Source organism: Malania oleifera, chromosome 7 (genome assembly GCF_029873635.1).
Source record: "Malania oleifera isolate guangnan ecotype guangnan chromosome 7, ASM2987363v1, whole genome shotgun sequence".
NCBI lineage: Eukaryota > Viridiplantae > Streptophyta > Magnoliopsida > Santalales > Ximeniaceae > Malania > Malania oleifera.
In genome coordinates, this window is record NC_080423.1 from 12446063 (window position 1) to 12460079 (window position 14017).

Genomic DNA, 14017 nt, shown 5'->3' on the forward strand with positions numbered 1-14017 from the left:
ATCAGAGCAATGTCCAGCTGAAAGTGTAATTAATTTCACATCATCTAGATATGGAAATGTTAGAGTATTAGGTTAGAGATGATTTGTACCAAAGTATAGGAAACAGTTAGGATAAGGATGCTAAATGGATGGGTTAGGTTAGGTGTTGAGAAGTAGGTATGGTGTAGGGAAGTATAAGATTTTGTCTTATTGCTTGGAGGTGGAAATCCCTTGGCAGACTTCTGTGATTTTCAGATTCATTCGAAAGTTTCTGAAAACCATAGTAAATCCATCGACGGTGATGTTTCTTAGCCGTGAGACTAGTCCTTATATGGAGAACTTGGATGTATATTGGATTTAAAGTATATAATTGTGTTGTTGAGATTATGGTGTGGGATATAGTAAATCGTAAAATTATGGAAATAAAAGATTAGAAACGAATTTCGAGGGCGAAATTTCTTAAGGAGGGGAGAATGTAATGACCCAAAAAAATTAAAATAATTAAAATAATTAGAAAAATAAATAAATAAAATAACGGATAAATAAATAAAAGGAATGGCGTGGGAAAAAAAGAAAAAAAATAAAATTAAAGAAATTAAATTAAATTAAAATGAATTAAATAATTAAATAATTAGTTATTAAATTAAACATTTTTACATTAGATTAAAAAAAACTAATTAGAATAATATATATAAGAAAGCTATTATAATATATATATACAAAGTAAACTGAAGAAGAAAGAAGAAGAAGAAGAAGAAGTCAGAAGGTTCACGCCCCCCCTAAAAATATTTTCCTGCACTCCGTCTCCGTCTCTCTCATTCTCTTAATTTCTCGACGAGTTTACGGCGGATCGGAAAATGGAAGGTGTCATTGGATTCCTAACTCCGCCACTAACATTTCTACGGGAGCAGATTTGTCGTGGGAACGGCTTAGGCCCTACTCCTCGAGAAAGATAACTTTTTCCCATTTTCTCAATTTCATTTTAAATATGCGGTTAAATCGACGGTCGAGTACCACCACGTGATCCTAATCACGGTTGTCATTGTTTTGGTGTAGGTAAACTTCCAATTGGGGTTTTTTTGGCCCTACTACAAAGTAAGAGTGAGATTTGAGAAATTTGGCTAAATTTAAGAGGATAATTATTTATTGGGTATTTAAAGGCATAGGAAGTATTAAATAAATATTTTATTTAGGATTAATTTAATGGAATTAGAATTTTTGATTCAAGGTCCGGGTGAGCGCCGCAGGTATTTTTTGGAGTCCCTGTTAGCGTAGTTCAAGAAACTAGGTAAGGGGAAAAATATAGATTAAATTAGAATTTTTATGAATTTAATGAAAAATGATTTGTATTATATATACGTGTATATGTTTCGGTATGAGTTTAAAATGCCAACCATTTAAATTATATTTTTCGAGTTTAGGGTTGTTTATTAGATATGTATATGCGAAAATGAACTGATGAAAGTGGAAAAAAATTTTAGGATAATTATGTAAGAAATGAAAGGTATTTTCAGTATATAAATGTTAAATGTTGGTTGGCTTATTTTACAGGCAATGTATGAATTTTATTGCTAAACTGTGTGGCATGAGATTTTGTGCAAATATATATTAAATGTATGAGATGCAGGTTAAGTAAGTAATGCATTGTGAATAAAAAATGAATTGGACTATGCTACCTGTGTGTGTTAATGCAACCATGTAAACAACTGAAAGATGTTGGGTAATTGTGTAACAGCTGAAAAATATTAGGTAAAACAGCTGAAAGATGTCGGGTAAAACAGGTGAAAGATGCTGAGTATAAAATGAAATAAAATGAAAAGGGAAATGAATGGAATAGAAATGAAATGTGAAATGTGAAATGTGAACAATGTAAAATGGGAAAGAGTCACTTAAAGTGAAAAGAAATGCAATGTTAAGCCATGAATATAAACAAATGTGTATAATTGAATAATGATAGAAAGAATGATGTATTATGATATTAGAAGTATGTATGTACGTAGAAGATGTTACGATTGGGCGAGGCATACCTTTCACCTGACGGCTTGCTGAGTGAGGCGAGTGCACTAGAAGTTACAGATGTGGCAGTAGCTGCATAACGTACTAGGGCAGAGGGAACCTACTTGTATGGGCGGGTAGATTTCCCTATCCTTAGGGCCTTTGCCGATAAACTTTTGTATGAACTGTGTGAGTACGAGATCAATTTATCACTTGAGAGCTTACTGAGTAAGGTGAGTGTCCTGGTATGCTTTAGCTGCGACCTTTGGGTTGCCTAAATATCATAGCAGAGGGGTGCTACTTGTTTATGTGGGTAATCACCTCTATCCTCGGGTAATCTCATGGGTTAAACATTTGCATGTGATTGTTAAGTTCAAAAAATGACTTTCAGTATTATGTTAATGTTTTACAAATATTATAAAATGATATGTATAATCTCATGTTGGCTACACACTGTTTTAATATATTGTTTCTTCCCTTACTGAGATGTGTCTCACCCGAATATGAATTTATCTTTTTTCAGGATTTCCTCAAGATCGAGCTTTGAGAGCTCGAGGTTTTTATAGAATTATTGGGAAATAGAAAAAGAAAATGGTATATTTCTATGTTAATTTTGGGGAATGTAAATATTTATGTTTTATGCCTTTATGTTTTAAGGCTATTGAGTAAGGAATGATTGTGAAAATACTGAATTGTTTTAGGAGTTATGTAGATTTATGGAAATGCAAGTGATGGATGATTTAATATGGATTATAGTTAGAATTAGTAAACTCTGGTGTTATGTTATATGGAGATTTTGCTTATGTTTGCTGCTGCGTATATATTGGTTTATGGAATATCAGGGATTTTATCAGGTATAACATGCTGGACCCAAGATTAAGGGTTCGGGGTGTTACAATCCATCTCCCACTCCCTCTACTTGCAGGCGCGATTAGCACAAGTCTGAACTGTAATAATCTGATTTGTATAGCTACGGTACCGTGCTTCTAAAACTGAATTGAACTATCATCCGAGTTTTGATAACATATAATACATGATAATATATTGTTTAACGTAATAGAATGACAGCATTTTCTGTAATAACATAAATAAATACGGTCTTACTTCGGTTTCTTTCATATTTGCGGCACTGCGCCGAAATCATTCATAAATACGGCCTTGCGCCGAAATCATACATACTACACGACCTTGTGGTGGCTATCAATCACGGCCTTGCGCCGAACATTTCATACATATGGATCTGAATAAATATGTTATTTATCATGTATTATAAAATCGTAATGTACTGCATTATTTCTTAAGTTCTAAGAATTACTGAAACATACTTTATCTGTAAAATTTCCTAAACATAGTACTATTTACGTAAAATAATATTCATCCCACATAACGCTGAATAAAACCATACATTCCATTCTGAAATCATATTTTCTGGCATTTTATACTAAAAAAATATACATTTCAGTGTAAAAGCAGTATTTTCCCAAATATGCATTTTCTTAATAATACTTAAATATATACATGCTTTCTGAACATAAATATGCTGATAATTTAATAATAATTTTTATTAAAAAATGATTGTAATAGTTTATTCCCTTACTTGATAACCAAAAAGCCCCCATATATATAGTTTTTGTCCTGCACCCGTCGAGTTCCTCGTTCAACACCCTGAAAATGACATCTCCCAGAACTAAACTTCAATATTTCTTCGTGTACAACATTTTCTATAACTATGGAAAAACCAAATTGCGAATAAAAAGTCTTACCTTGAATCTGGGATGAATTCCAAGGTAATCCCACCGACGATCCACTCCAGCAGATTTGTAGAGAACTTCCCCAGGAGAGTCGTGGTGGCTTCAGATCATCGAACCGGTGAGAATCCAACCCGAAAACCTATAGGGAAGAGAGGAGGGATGAATGGAGGAGAGAGAGTGGGGGTTTTGAGTAACAACCCAGTCCTTTATACGGACCCAGATTGTTAACATCAATACCTAATACCTGTATCTTATAAACATACATAGACAACCCGCCCTAAACAGGGACATACATGTATAACTCATACATAATAATAATGTAAATGTTGCGGAAAAACATACACATTTATAGGGATTTCTACTAGACATATACCAGAGTTTACTTGTCGTATTCTTAATTACAAACATTCATACCTAGAACATAACCAATAGTTACAATCTCCAAAAAACTCCAACTACGTTTATTACACCAATAAAACACTTACGTAGGCTACACTTAAAAACCACCTTCCTAGTCCCACTAGCAACTAGGACCGATGTCCTGAAGGACCTAAAAACATAGGTTGTATAATGGGGTGAGACACTTCTCAGTAAGGTGGAAAGTATTACAATAGTGTGTGACCACATGCATATATTTCAATTAAAATCTACTACATAAATGGCACATTTGCAATATGGTAATATAAGAGATCGACAGACATAACTCCAGTAATTTTGCCCATTCAGTTTTTAAATCATGCATATGAATATTAGAACAACAACCAGCTTGGTATGACATAATTACGCCTATTTATCCCATGGCACGGGTTGTGCACTGATGACTCTAACATGCCCTATTTCTGCAGGCATTGTCAAGCATCTATTCTATAGTCCAACTACCCCCACTTGGTCCATTATTTCACCAGTGGTCTCAATACTCCTGCAAGCCGACTATCTTGGTACCCACACTAATTCACATGTGTGATTGCACTATACATTACTAGCAACAAAACTGTGCCTTTAATAATGGAGTATCTTTCAACCCCTATAATCTGAAGTATGTTTCAACTCCTTTAACTGAAGCATCTTTTAACTCTTTTGGTAGCAAGCTGCAGTTCCATTTATCATATATATGATTTATAACGAAAACATATTAACTTATGCAGTTCCAGTATTTTCACAAACTCAGACAAACACATTAGGGTATAAACCAGCACACACTCTCTCGATTTATCCTTTTTACATATATAGCTCGGTATATAACTGGTACTTGTTTTCCATATTTTCTTGTATAGAAAAATGGAACTCCAGTTCCCATAGTTCATGCAAGTATTATAAGGAATTCTCACATTTCATTTCATTACATAAGTCACACTTATTTGAACAAAAATCAGCTATATCGTACAAAATTCGGTAAACATCATTTAAATGAAATATAAAGGATTCAAGCATCTCCTACTATAATATTAGTGCAAATAAAGAGGTTTTGTAAAGTTTGGAGATCATACGCCAAAATCCTCATTTTTACCAAAAATCGTAAAACCGACATTTCTACCTAGTAAAATTTAGCAAATAAGCAGTCAAATTATACTGATAAGCATAAACTAACTTTTTAGCGCTTTATTTTTACAAAAAATATTGTTGTAAACAAATTTCCCTTACCTTAAACCCGAAAATGAAAACACGTACGAATCGGTCCAAATCAACGACTCGGGATCCTCGAAACCTAAAAACCACATAACATTACTTTACTACAATCTAGACTACTATATAACTACCTAATCAAAAACGGAATTAGATCCTTGCCCCAATTTTTGGGAAAACCCAAAAATCTTCAAAACGATGATCTGATCCGCTATATTTGTAGAGTTTCCTTCATTAATCCACGCAGGAACCTCTGTTTCTAGAAACAGACGATGAACGGTGAAGGATCGTAGAGAGAGAGAGAGAGAGAGAGAGAGAGAGAGAGAGAGAGAGAGGAAATCCATTGGTTCTAGAGAGAGAGAGAAAGCTTTTGGGAGTATCTTAGCCCTTAAGCAATCAAAATGGATATTTATAGGGCTTTTGACCGAGTCAAACTCGTTGATGAGGCGGCGTCTTCGTCGACGAGCTAGCCACACAACTCATCGACAAAGCCATTCCTTCATCGACGAATCTCATCCGGATATTTTCTCTAACTCACTCGGAATTTCCTCGTCGACGAGGCTTTGAATTTCATCGTCGACGCACTGAAGGAACTTCGTCGACGAGAATTATGCCTTCATCAACGAACCCTACAAAAATACCACCCTTTTGTCAGTTTCTTATTTACTTCTCTATCTATGGGTTTGGGTCTCTACATTTTGCGTCAATTTTCAGCCCCAAAAATGAAGTTTAGGTTATTTATGCACTGGCCTTCGTCTATGAGCCACGTCACTTCATCGATGAGGTCAAGAAGGAAATTCGTCGACAAATTCTCACCTCTCGTCGATGAAATTTAGAATTTCTAGAATATCCTCTCGGTATCTTCTCATCAACCAGACGCATCCTCATTGACGACCCTTTCATGTGCTCTCGTCGATGAATCCCCTGTGTTCGTCGATGAGGTCCTGTTTAAATATAAAAATATAATTCCTTTTTCCTCTTTATTTCATTATTTAAATACCATAATTCTTTGGGTTACTACACCTTAGCTCATATTTTTGTGTGTGCAAAAATCATTTTTACAAGCTCAGACTTGATTATCACTCTGTGCTTTGATATTGAGAAAACAATTTTTGAGATATTCAAAATTTCTCTTGGTACAAATCTTTGAAATCCTAAAACTGTGATTGAGATTTTTATCTGAACATAGTTTCAAAGATTAGCTTGTAGATACACTCTTGTGCTTAAATTTGAGATAATCTTTACTTTGAGCGTTGATTGCACATATACACCATTGAACTTATAGTTCTTACATTATTAGTATGCATTGATTATATTGTGCTGAATTGTTGTACAAATCACTTTTCATTGTACGAAAATTATATTGATCATTGTATTCCAGACGTGGGCCTGAAGAGGGAGACTTGCCCTGGTAAAAGTCCCTAATTGACTTAGACCCAATTAAGAAAGTTAGGTGCACCATCCTGATAAGGTGTAGTTGTAGGTTGAGGTTAGCCATGTTAATTAACCTGGTTGTAAATGGTGTCGCTCCACCTGTTAAGTGAGTCGTAGTGGAAACCCTCTTACTTGTGAGCTCGAGGCAGAGACGTAGGCTGTTTTGGCCGAACCCTGATAACATATCGTACATGTACTTTATATTTTCAGCACTTTATATTCCTGCATGTGTATGTTCTATTCAATATATTGTGAGTGCCGCGCATTATTTAATTTCCGCATATTATATTTATCTACGCATTTGGAGTTGCATAGACAAACCCTAAGTTGTGTATATACTACTATTGGATAATTTAACCTAGAAGATAAATTTTTACATTTCTAATTCTCCCCCCCCCCCCCACTCCCTCTTGGGAATACACCAAAGTCAACAAGCGTACGTATCTGCATAGCTAAAAAGCATTTCTATTGTACATAAAGTTTATATTGTGATTGTATTCCAAGCGTGGCCTGAGGGGGTGTTGATCTAACCCATAAGGATCGATTGTAATTCAGGCATGGCCTGAGATGGGTCTTCTCCGCCCTTTAAGGAGAGGTTGTAAAGGTTGGGGTCAACCCTGTAAATTTAACTTGGGATATTCCTCACCTAATAAGGAGAAGCTTTGTAATTGGTGTCGCTCCATCCGTAACCGAGCAATTAGTGTAATCCTCTTACTTGTGAGCTTGAGACGGGGACGTAGGCAGTGTTGGCAGAACCCCGATATCATATCGTGTGTCATTCTCTATTTCCCTGCACTTAAATTCCTGTACATGCATGCTTAGATTTAAATTTCTTATGAATGTGCACTTGCTAAAAATATTGTGAACGATTGGGAAATACTAAACCTGTTGTATGTATTCCATTTACCTGCTCAGTTATATTTTTTTGGATATTGGAATAGAATAGACAAACTCTAGGTTGCATATTACTGTTTGTGGGTTCAAATTTGACCTAGGTATGAATTTTTTAAATACCCAATTCACCCCCTTCCTCTTAGGAATACATTAATTCCAACACTTTGTTATTATATAACCCTCTAACTCCTTGTTGATGTGGTTGGGTATATGACCTTAATAGGCCAATTAACCCATTTAATTAGTTCTTGGTCGGGGAGCGTATGAAAGGATCACACCTGTAAAAGGTATGGGACATCTTAAATTCAATAATAGTTACTTGACTTATACAATTCTAATATTAACTTGAGCGTTAAAGAATGTCCTTGAAAGGCACTGGAGATTTCTCAAGTCTTTATTTTTGTTTTCTTGATTGTAAGTAATTATCACATGCTATAAACATAAAAATTATTTTTGATTTCTAACGTCAACAATTTTATAACAATTTTATAAATTGTTTAACTGTTAATATTTTTATTCATGAACTTAATCATTAAAATATATTATCAAAATTTTCATAAAATTAATAAAGTATTATTATATAAACATATCTAGAAACAAAACTAAAGTAATTAATCAAGTTTCAAATTCAACTATCATCAATAAAAAGGTATAACATGATTTGTAAAGGTTAGTTAACCATGGTTCCATCGACGATACATTAATTAAAAGTAAATTGAAATAAATAGCAACTTTAAAAAAGTCATATTAAATTAATTGCACTGAGAAATAAATACAATCTTAATTAACATAAATATTGACTTCTATTTTTATCAATTACAACAAACTTTACTATCTTTCATTTGATTTAATGTAATACCAAACTTTACTTACTATACTTACAAAAAAAAAAAAAAAAAAAAAAAAATTTAAATCCTCTCATCATATGTGTTCTCATATACACTATATTATGCGCGATTACCTCAATATTTTTGTGTGCATAACTTGCGTATATACAACTCAATGACACTATACAGTAATAATATAAAAGAAAATTTAAAAAATTAATGATATTGTCACACACGATCAGAGTCGTGATCATATTATATACACATGCACACACATAAATACTCTTTTATATAGATTATATTGTCATAATAATAATAATAATAATAATAGAGCAAAAGATACTGACATTTTGTGAGGTTTAGTAAAAAGACAATTGTCCCCCCTGAGATATCAAAAAATTTAAAGACCTATCTTGAGATTTCAAAAATTCTACCAACTTACTCTAAGATTTCTCAAAAAGATATTAATTTCTCCATATATTTTCTAAAAGAATAAGAGTTTTGAGGGATACAAGTATCCTAAAAATTAAATGTTAGGGTAGATTTGTGAAAGTTTTGAGATCTTAGAGGAAGTCTTTGAGATTTTTGAAATCTTAACAAAAAAAAAAGGGTCAGCGTCTTTTTGTGAAATCTCAAAGAAGATTAGTATATTTTGTCCTTAATAAAAAAGAAGTTTGAGTCGAGTTGGCTCAAGAAGTAAAGGTGACTTATAACTTTCGTAACTCCAAAGTCACGAATTCGATTCTCCTTTGAGAGTTAACCTTGGTAAATTACTAGGGGTGCGTCAATGGACGGATAACTTTCAATCCACATGTTTGGTGCTGCACCATAGTATCAAAAGTTGCGCGATGGTGGCTGGAGTCCCTATATTATCAAAAAAAAAAAAAAGTTCGAGATTTGAGAACATTCGAGGAAAATAAAAAGGGAAAAACGAAACTAAAAAAAAATCAAATTAAACAAACCAAATAAGTTAGGTCTGCTTTTACTTTAACTATCCTGAGTTTGCCATGTGAGCCTGCAATGTAACGACCCATAGCTCTCAGCTTTTTTCTTAAACAAAACAGAAAACACTGCCATTTTTGACTTCTGTATTTTCCTTGTGTGGTGGGAAATGGGAATAGGATCACCTTCCTTATTAGGTGCTGATCCCCACGCAGGGCCCCACCAAATCTTTGGACCTATAATTTCCTCCATTCTAATCCACCACGTCACGTTGCTTCCATCCCCTAGCTGCAAGTTTCTTCTCTCGACTTCCCACATGAACGAAAGTTTTTACAATCAACTAGTAAGATTCCTAAAACACCCCTCGTGCATTTTGTGAAAGTACATTACTACCCCGCTGCGGTCTCGTGGCGTAGTGAGATTGGGTGATAACAAAGAGTGGGACACCTCCTAGATGCATGGTAGCCAGAGCCTAAAGCAAACTCATTAACTTGAAAAAAAGTCACATTAAAAATGGTAATTACTTAACAAGACAATATCAAAATGGAAGGCGATTAATATACCAAGTACCATTCATTTCGTGGGTTTTTTCCTCAGACACCGCATTCTCCACCTTCTAATCTCTCTTTATTCTCTCTCTGTATACTCTCTCTCTCCCTCTCCATCTGTTGAACGAAATGGGGAAGAAGGTGGAGATGAAGAAGATAGAAGACGTGACGAAGTGTCAAGTGACCTACTCGAAGCGCAGAAGCAGCCTCATCAAGAAGGCTCACGAAATCTCAGTCTGCTGCGCCATTGATGTGGCCTTCCTTGCATTTTCACCATCTGGTCGCATTAGCAAGTTCTCCAACAAAACTAGGTCATTCATTTATACTCTTGTTTATGTGTAGACGTTCAAGTAATTGAAGTTGTTTCATTAATCAGCCAATATGTGGTTTGATTTTCATATTCTGTAACATTTTCCATCATAGGATTGAAGATGTGCTTGATCGTTACATTCATTTACCAACAGAGAAGAGATATCCGTATGAACTACATATAATATATAATCCCAAACCCATCTTTTGTCTTCCTTTAATTCTTTAATATTAATATTATTCTAGTATAATTTCTACCAACTAACCTAATTTACTTGGCTTTTGAATTCTGATTGTTTGGATGCATGGACTGACATGGACGGCTGATGAATGAAACTAAAATAAAATTTGGCGATATCATGGATCGGCACAGCCTCATAAAGAACCTTGAGGTATATATATATAAATTTAATTTTGTTAATTTTTTTTTATCTTCCAAATAACTAATATTTTCAATGCATGATAAACGAAATTATACTCATCATGATTTTTCATGCATCGTCTAAAATATAAATATGTATATATGTATCTGTGTGTATGTACGTATGCAGAAGAAGCAAGAGAAGCTAAAAGAACTTGAACAGATAAAGGGTGAAACCAGCAAATTGTACCATCTCAATAATCAGTTAATTTTCTCCTCCTTTCCTCCTCCCTCCCCTTAATTTCTTTGTTTAATTTTTTTGTGTTTGTTATTCTCGATCATTAATTATTATAGCACACGTACAGGCAAAGCATGTGTAATAAATTTTTCATTTATTTATTTTCATGTAATTAGTTTATCTTCACATTTTTATTGGTCTATTTTTTATTACTTATAGTTGAATTTATTATTTTTATCTCTCTCACGTTTTCTCGTTATTATAATATTAATTATTGCATGTAGGCAGATAAAATGTGAGCTAATATATTTTTTATTAAAATTTAAAATTTTTTCAAATATTTTTTAGTATTAGAGACCAAATGAAGGATTGCAACTATAAATAAGTTATTAGTTGAGATAGAACAAATTTTTATATATATTAGTTATAATTAATTACAACTTGACAATATTTTTCAATAAATATCGCATAGTCTTTATAATTCAACCAATATTTATGTAGGGCATTTATTGAAAAATAAAATTAGATATTGAAGTGAAGAACCTCCTTTATACATGCATAAATATGAATTGAGTTGACTGTTTTTTGTGTCAACCTCAAACAAAAATTTTAAAAATTAAATTTGACTTTGTTTTTATGATTGATCGATCACGTTGGTGTAATGTGAGCAAGGATCCCAAAAAAATTAAATAAAGAAAATAAAAGCTACTATTGATAAAATAAATACTACTATATATCATCAATGTTCCTCATTGTTGCTTATAATTTAGATCTTCCTCCCGTTATAATTAATCTTTCTATAATATTTATAAATCTTATCTTGAATTTGGAAAAATGAATTTGGTATGGTGAATTTAAAATTGTGTATGTGAATAGAATAAAATTTCATATTTCACATTAAAGATTTGACTTTATCAACTCACAAAAACTTCAAATTTGTATTCGTTACTTTTATGCTAATTTTTTTTGTTAGCTATTTTAACGATTATTATTTAGGTTTGATAGTTACACCCATGCAATTAGAATATAGAAACACATTTTTAACGTAATTAAGATTTTCATGTGCCACTAATAAATGCAAAATTGTACTATTAATCAACATTCTCAAATGAAAGGTACATGAAACTAGTGTGTTCAAATACCATTACTTGGAAATTTTCATGGCAACAAAATTTATCATGCATTACAACATGGCAATCTTGCATCTATAGGCCTATTTTCAATAAATAGTTCTCCAAGCAGGAATTGGGAATTTTTTCAATATGCAAGTGATGTGAGAAAATCATCCCTTCATAAATGTAGGGTAACCTATAAAGTAAGTAGGTTTACCTTGTCTTTCAAGATAGGAACAAATAGGATATAAAGTCATAGAAATCATAGAAAAAAGGGATAAGAAAGATGTTAAAATTGGAGAATAATGATTTTTTGCATTGATTGATTTAATATAAGGATTATAAGGGTATATATACATAATAGAATTGGAAAAAATGGAAAGTAAATATAATGCTAAAATGGAAAGTGTATATATCTCTAATACTCCCTCTCAAGTTGGAGCATGGAGATCTGTAATGCCCAACTTGCGTGATAAAGTTTGGAAATGTTTACAACCCAAAGCTTTGGTGAAGATATCGGCAAGTTGACTATGGGTAGGAATATGCTTAGTAAAGAAGAGGTCAGCCCGTAACTTTTCACGAACAATATGACAATCGATTTCTATATGTTTGGTACGTTCGTAGAAAACAGGATTCTGGGCAATGTGAAGAGCCGCTTGGTTGTCACAATATAAGAGCATAGGCTGAGAATGAGGCACATCAAGATCATGTAAAAGAGTTTTGAGCCATATAAGTTCGCAAGTAGTAAAAGCAAGTGCCCGGTACTCAGCTTCGGCGGAGGAGCGAGAGACGGTAGTTTGTTTCTTAGTGCGCCAGGAAATGGGACTAGTGCCCAATTGAATGAAAAAACCAGTGGTGGAGTGGCGAGTAAGGGGACAACTAGCCCAACCCGAATCAGAATAAATTGAGACTTGAAGAGTGTTGGCAGTAGGAAAAAATAAGCTTTGACCTAGGGATGCCTTAATGTATCGAAGAACACGTACAACAGCATCATAATGCGGTTGTCTGGGCTGGCGCATAAATTGACTGAGAATGTTTACTGGAAATACAAGGTTGGGATGAGTGATGGTGAGATAGATCAAATGTCCAACGAGTTGCCGAAACGAGCTTGGATCAGAGAGAATAGTACCATCAGTATTATTGAGCTTCAGATTTTGTTCCATGGGAAAGTGGGCAGGACGAGCACCTAGATGACCACTATCAGTGAGGATGCTAAGAGCATATTTGCGTTGGTTAAGAAAAATTCCAGTGGGAGAGCGAGCAACTTCGAGGCTGACTGAGCATGACTTTGAAAGTGCTAAGGAGAGATCATTGTCTGCCATGAGAATGTCATCAACATAAACAAGTATAAGAGTAAAAGACTGACCCCCATAGCGGATGAAAAGAGAGTGATTGGCCTAAGATTGGGTGAAATCCGTAGCAAGTAAAATGGAAGATAATTTAGAGAACCAATTGCGAGAAGCTTGCTTGAGGACATAAAGGGATTTCCGAAGACGACAAACACGAGTCTCCCCCTGTGTGCAATAACCTGGGGGGGGGGGGAGCATATAAACCTCCTCATCGAGGTCACCATGGAGAAAAGCGTTGTTGACGTCCCATTGAAGGAGATGCCAATTCCGAGCGGCCGCCACTGCAAGAACACGCCTGACAGTAACGAGTTTAGCAGCAGGAGCAAAAGTATCATGATAATCCAAACCTTCTACCTGAGTGTAGCCCTTGGCCAACAAGAGAGCTTTGTGTCGCTCTATGGATCCATCGGCCCGGAGTTTTGTTTTGAACACTTATTTATAGCCAATTGGTTTTTTTTCCAGGGGGAAGGGGTTGAAGAACCCATGTATTATTGGTTTCTAAGGTTTGGATTTCAGAAGTCATGGCATCATGCCAATGGGAGTGTAGCACAGCCTGAGAATACGAGGTGGGTTCGGGATGTTGGGACATAATAGAAAGAAAATCCAAATATGGAGTAGAGAAACGATGGTAAGATAAAAAGGAGGAGAGACAATG

General features: G+C 34.3%; 1 protein-coding gene across 1 annotated transcript; it reads left to right on the plus strand.

Annotated features, from left to right (window-relative positions):
• The first annotated feature begins 10049 nt into the window (after positions 1-10049).
• Positions 10050-10964, plus strand: LOC131160752 (agamous-like MADS-box protein AGL66). The gene is made up of 4 exons (XM_058116633.1): positions 10050-10304; positions 10417-10470; positions 10676-10694; positions 10854-10964. Exons 1-4 carry the CDS (start codon positions 10123-10125, stop codon positions 10962-10964), a joined length of 366 nt encoding a protein of 121 aa, XP_057972616.1. The 5' UTR covers positions 10050-10122.
• The last annotated feature ends 3053 nt before the right edge of the window (positions 10965-14017 follow it).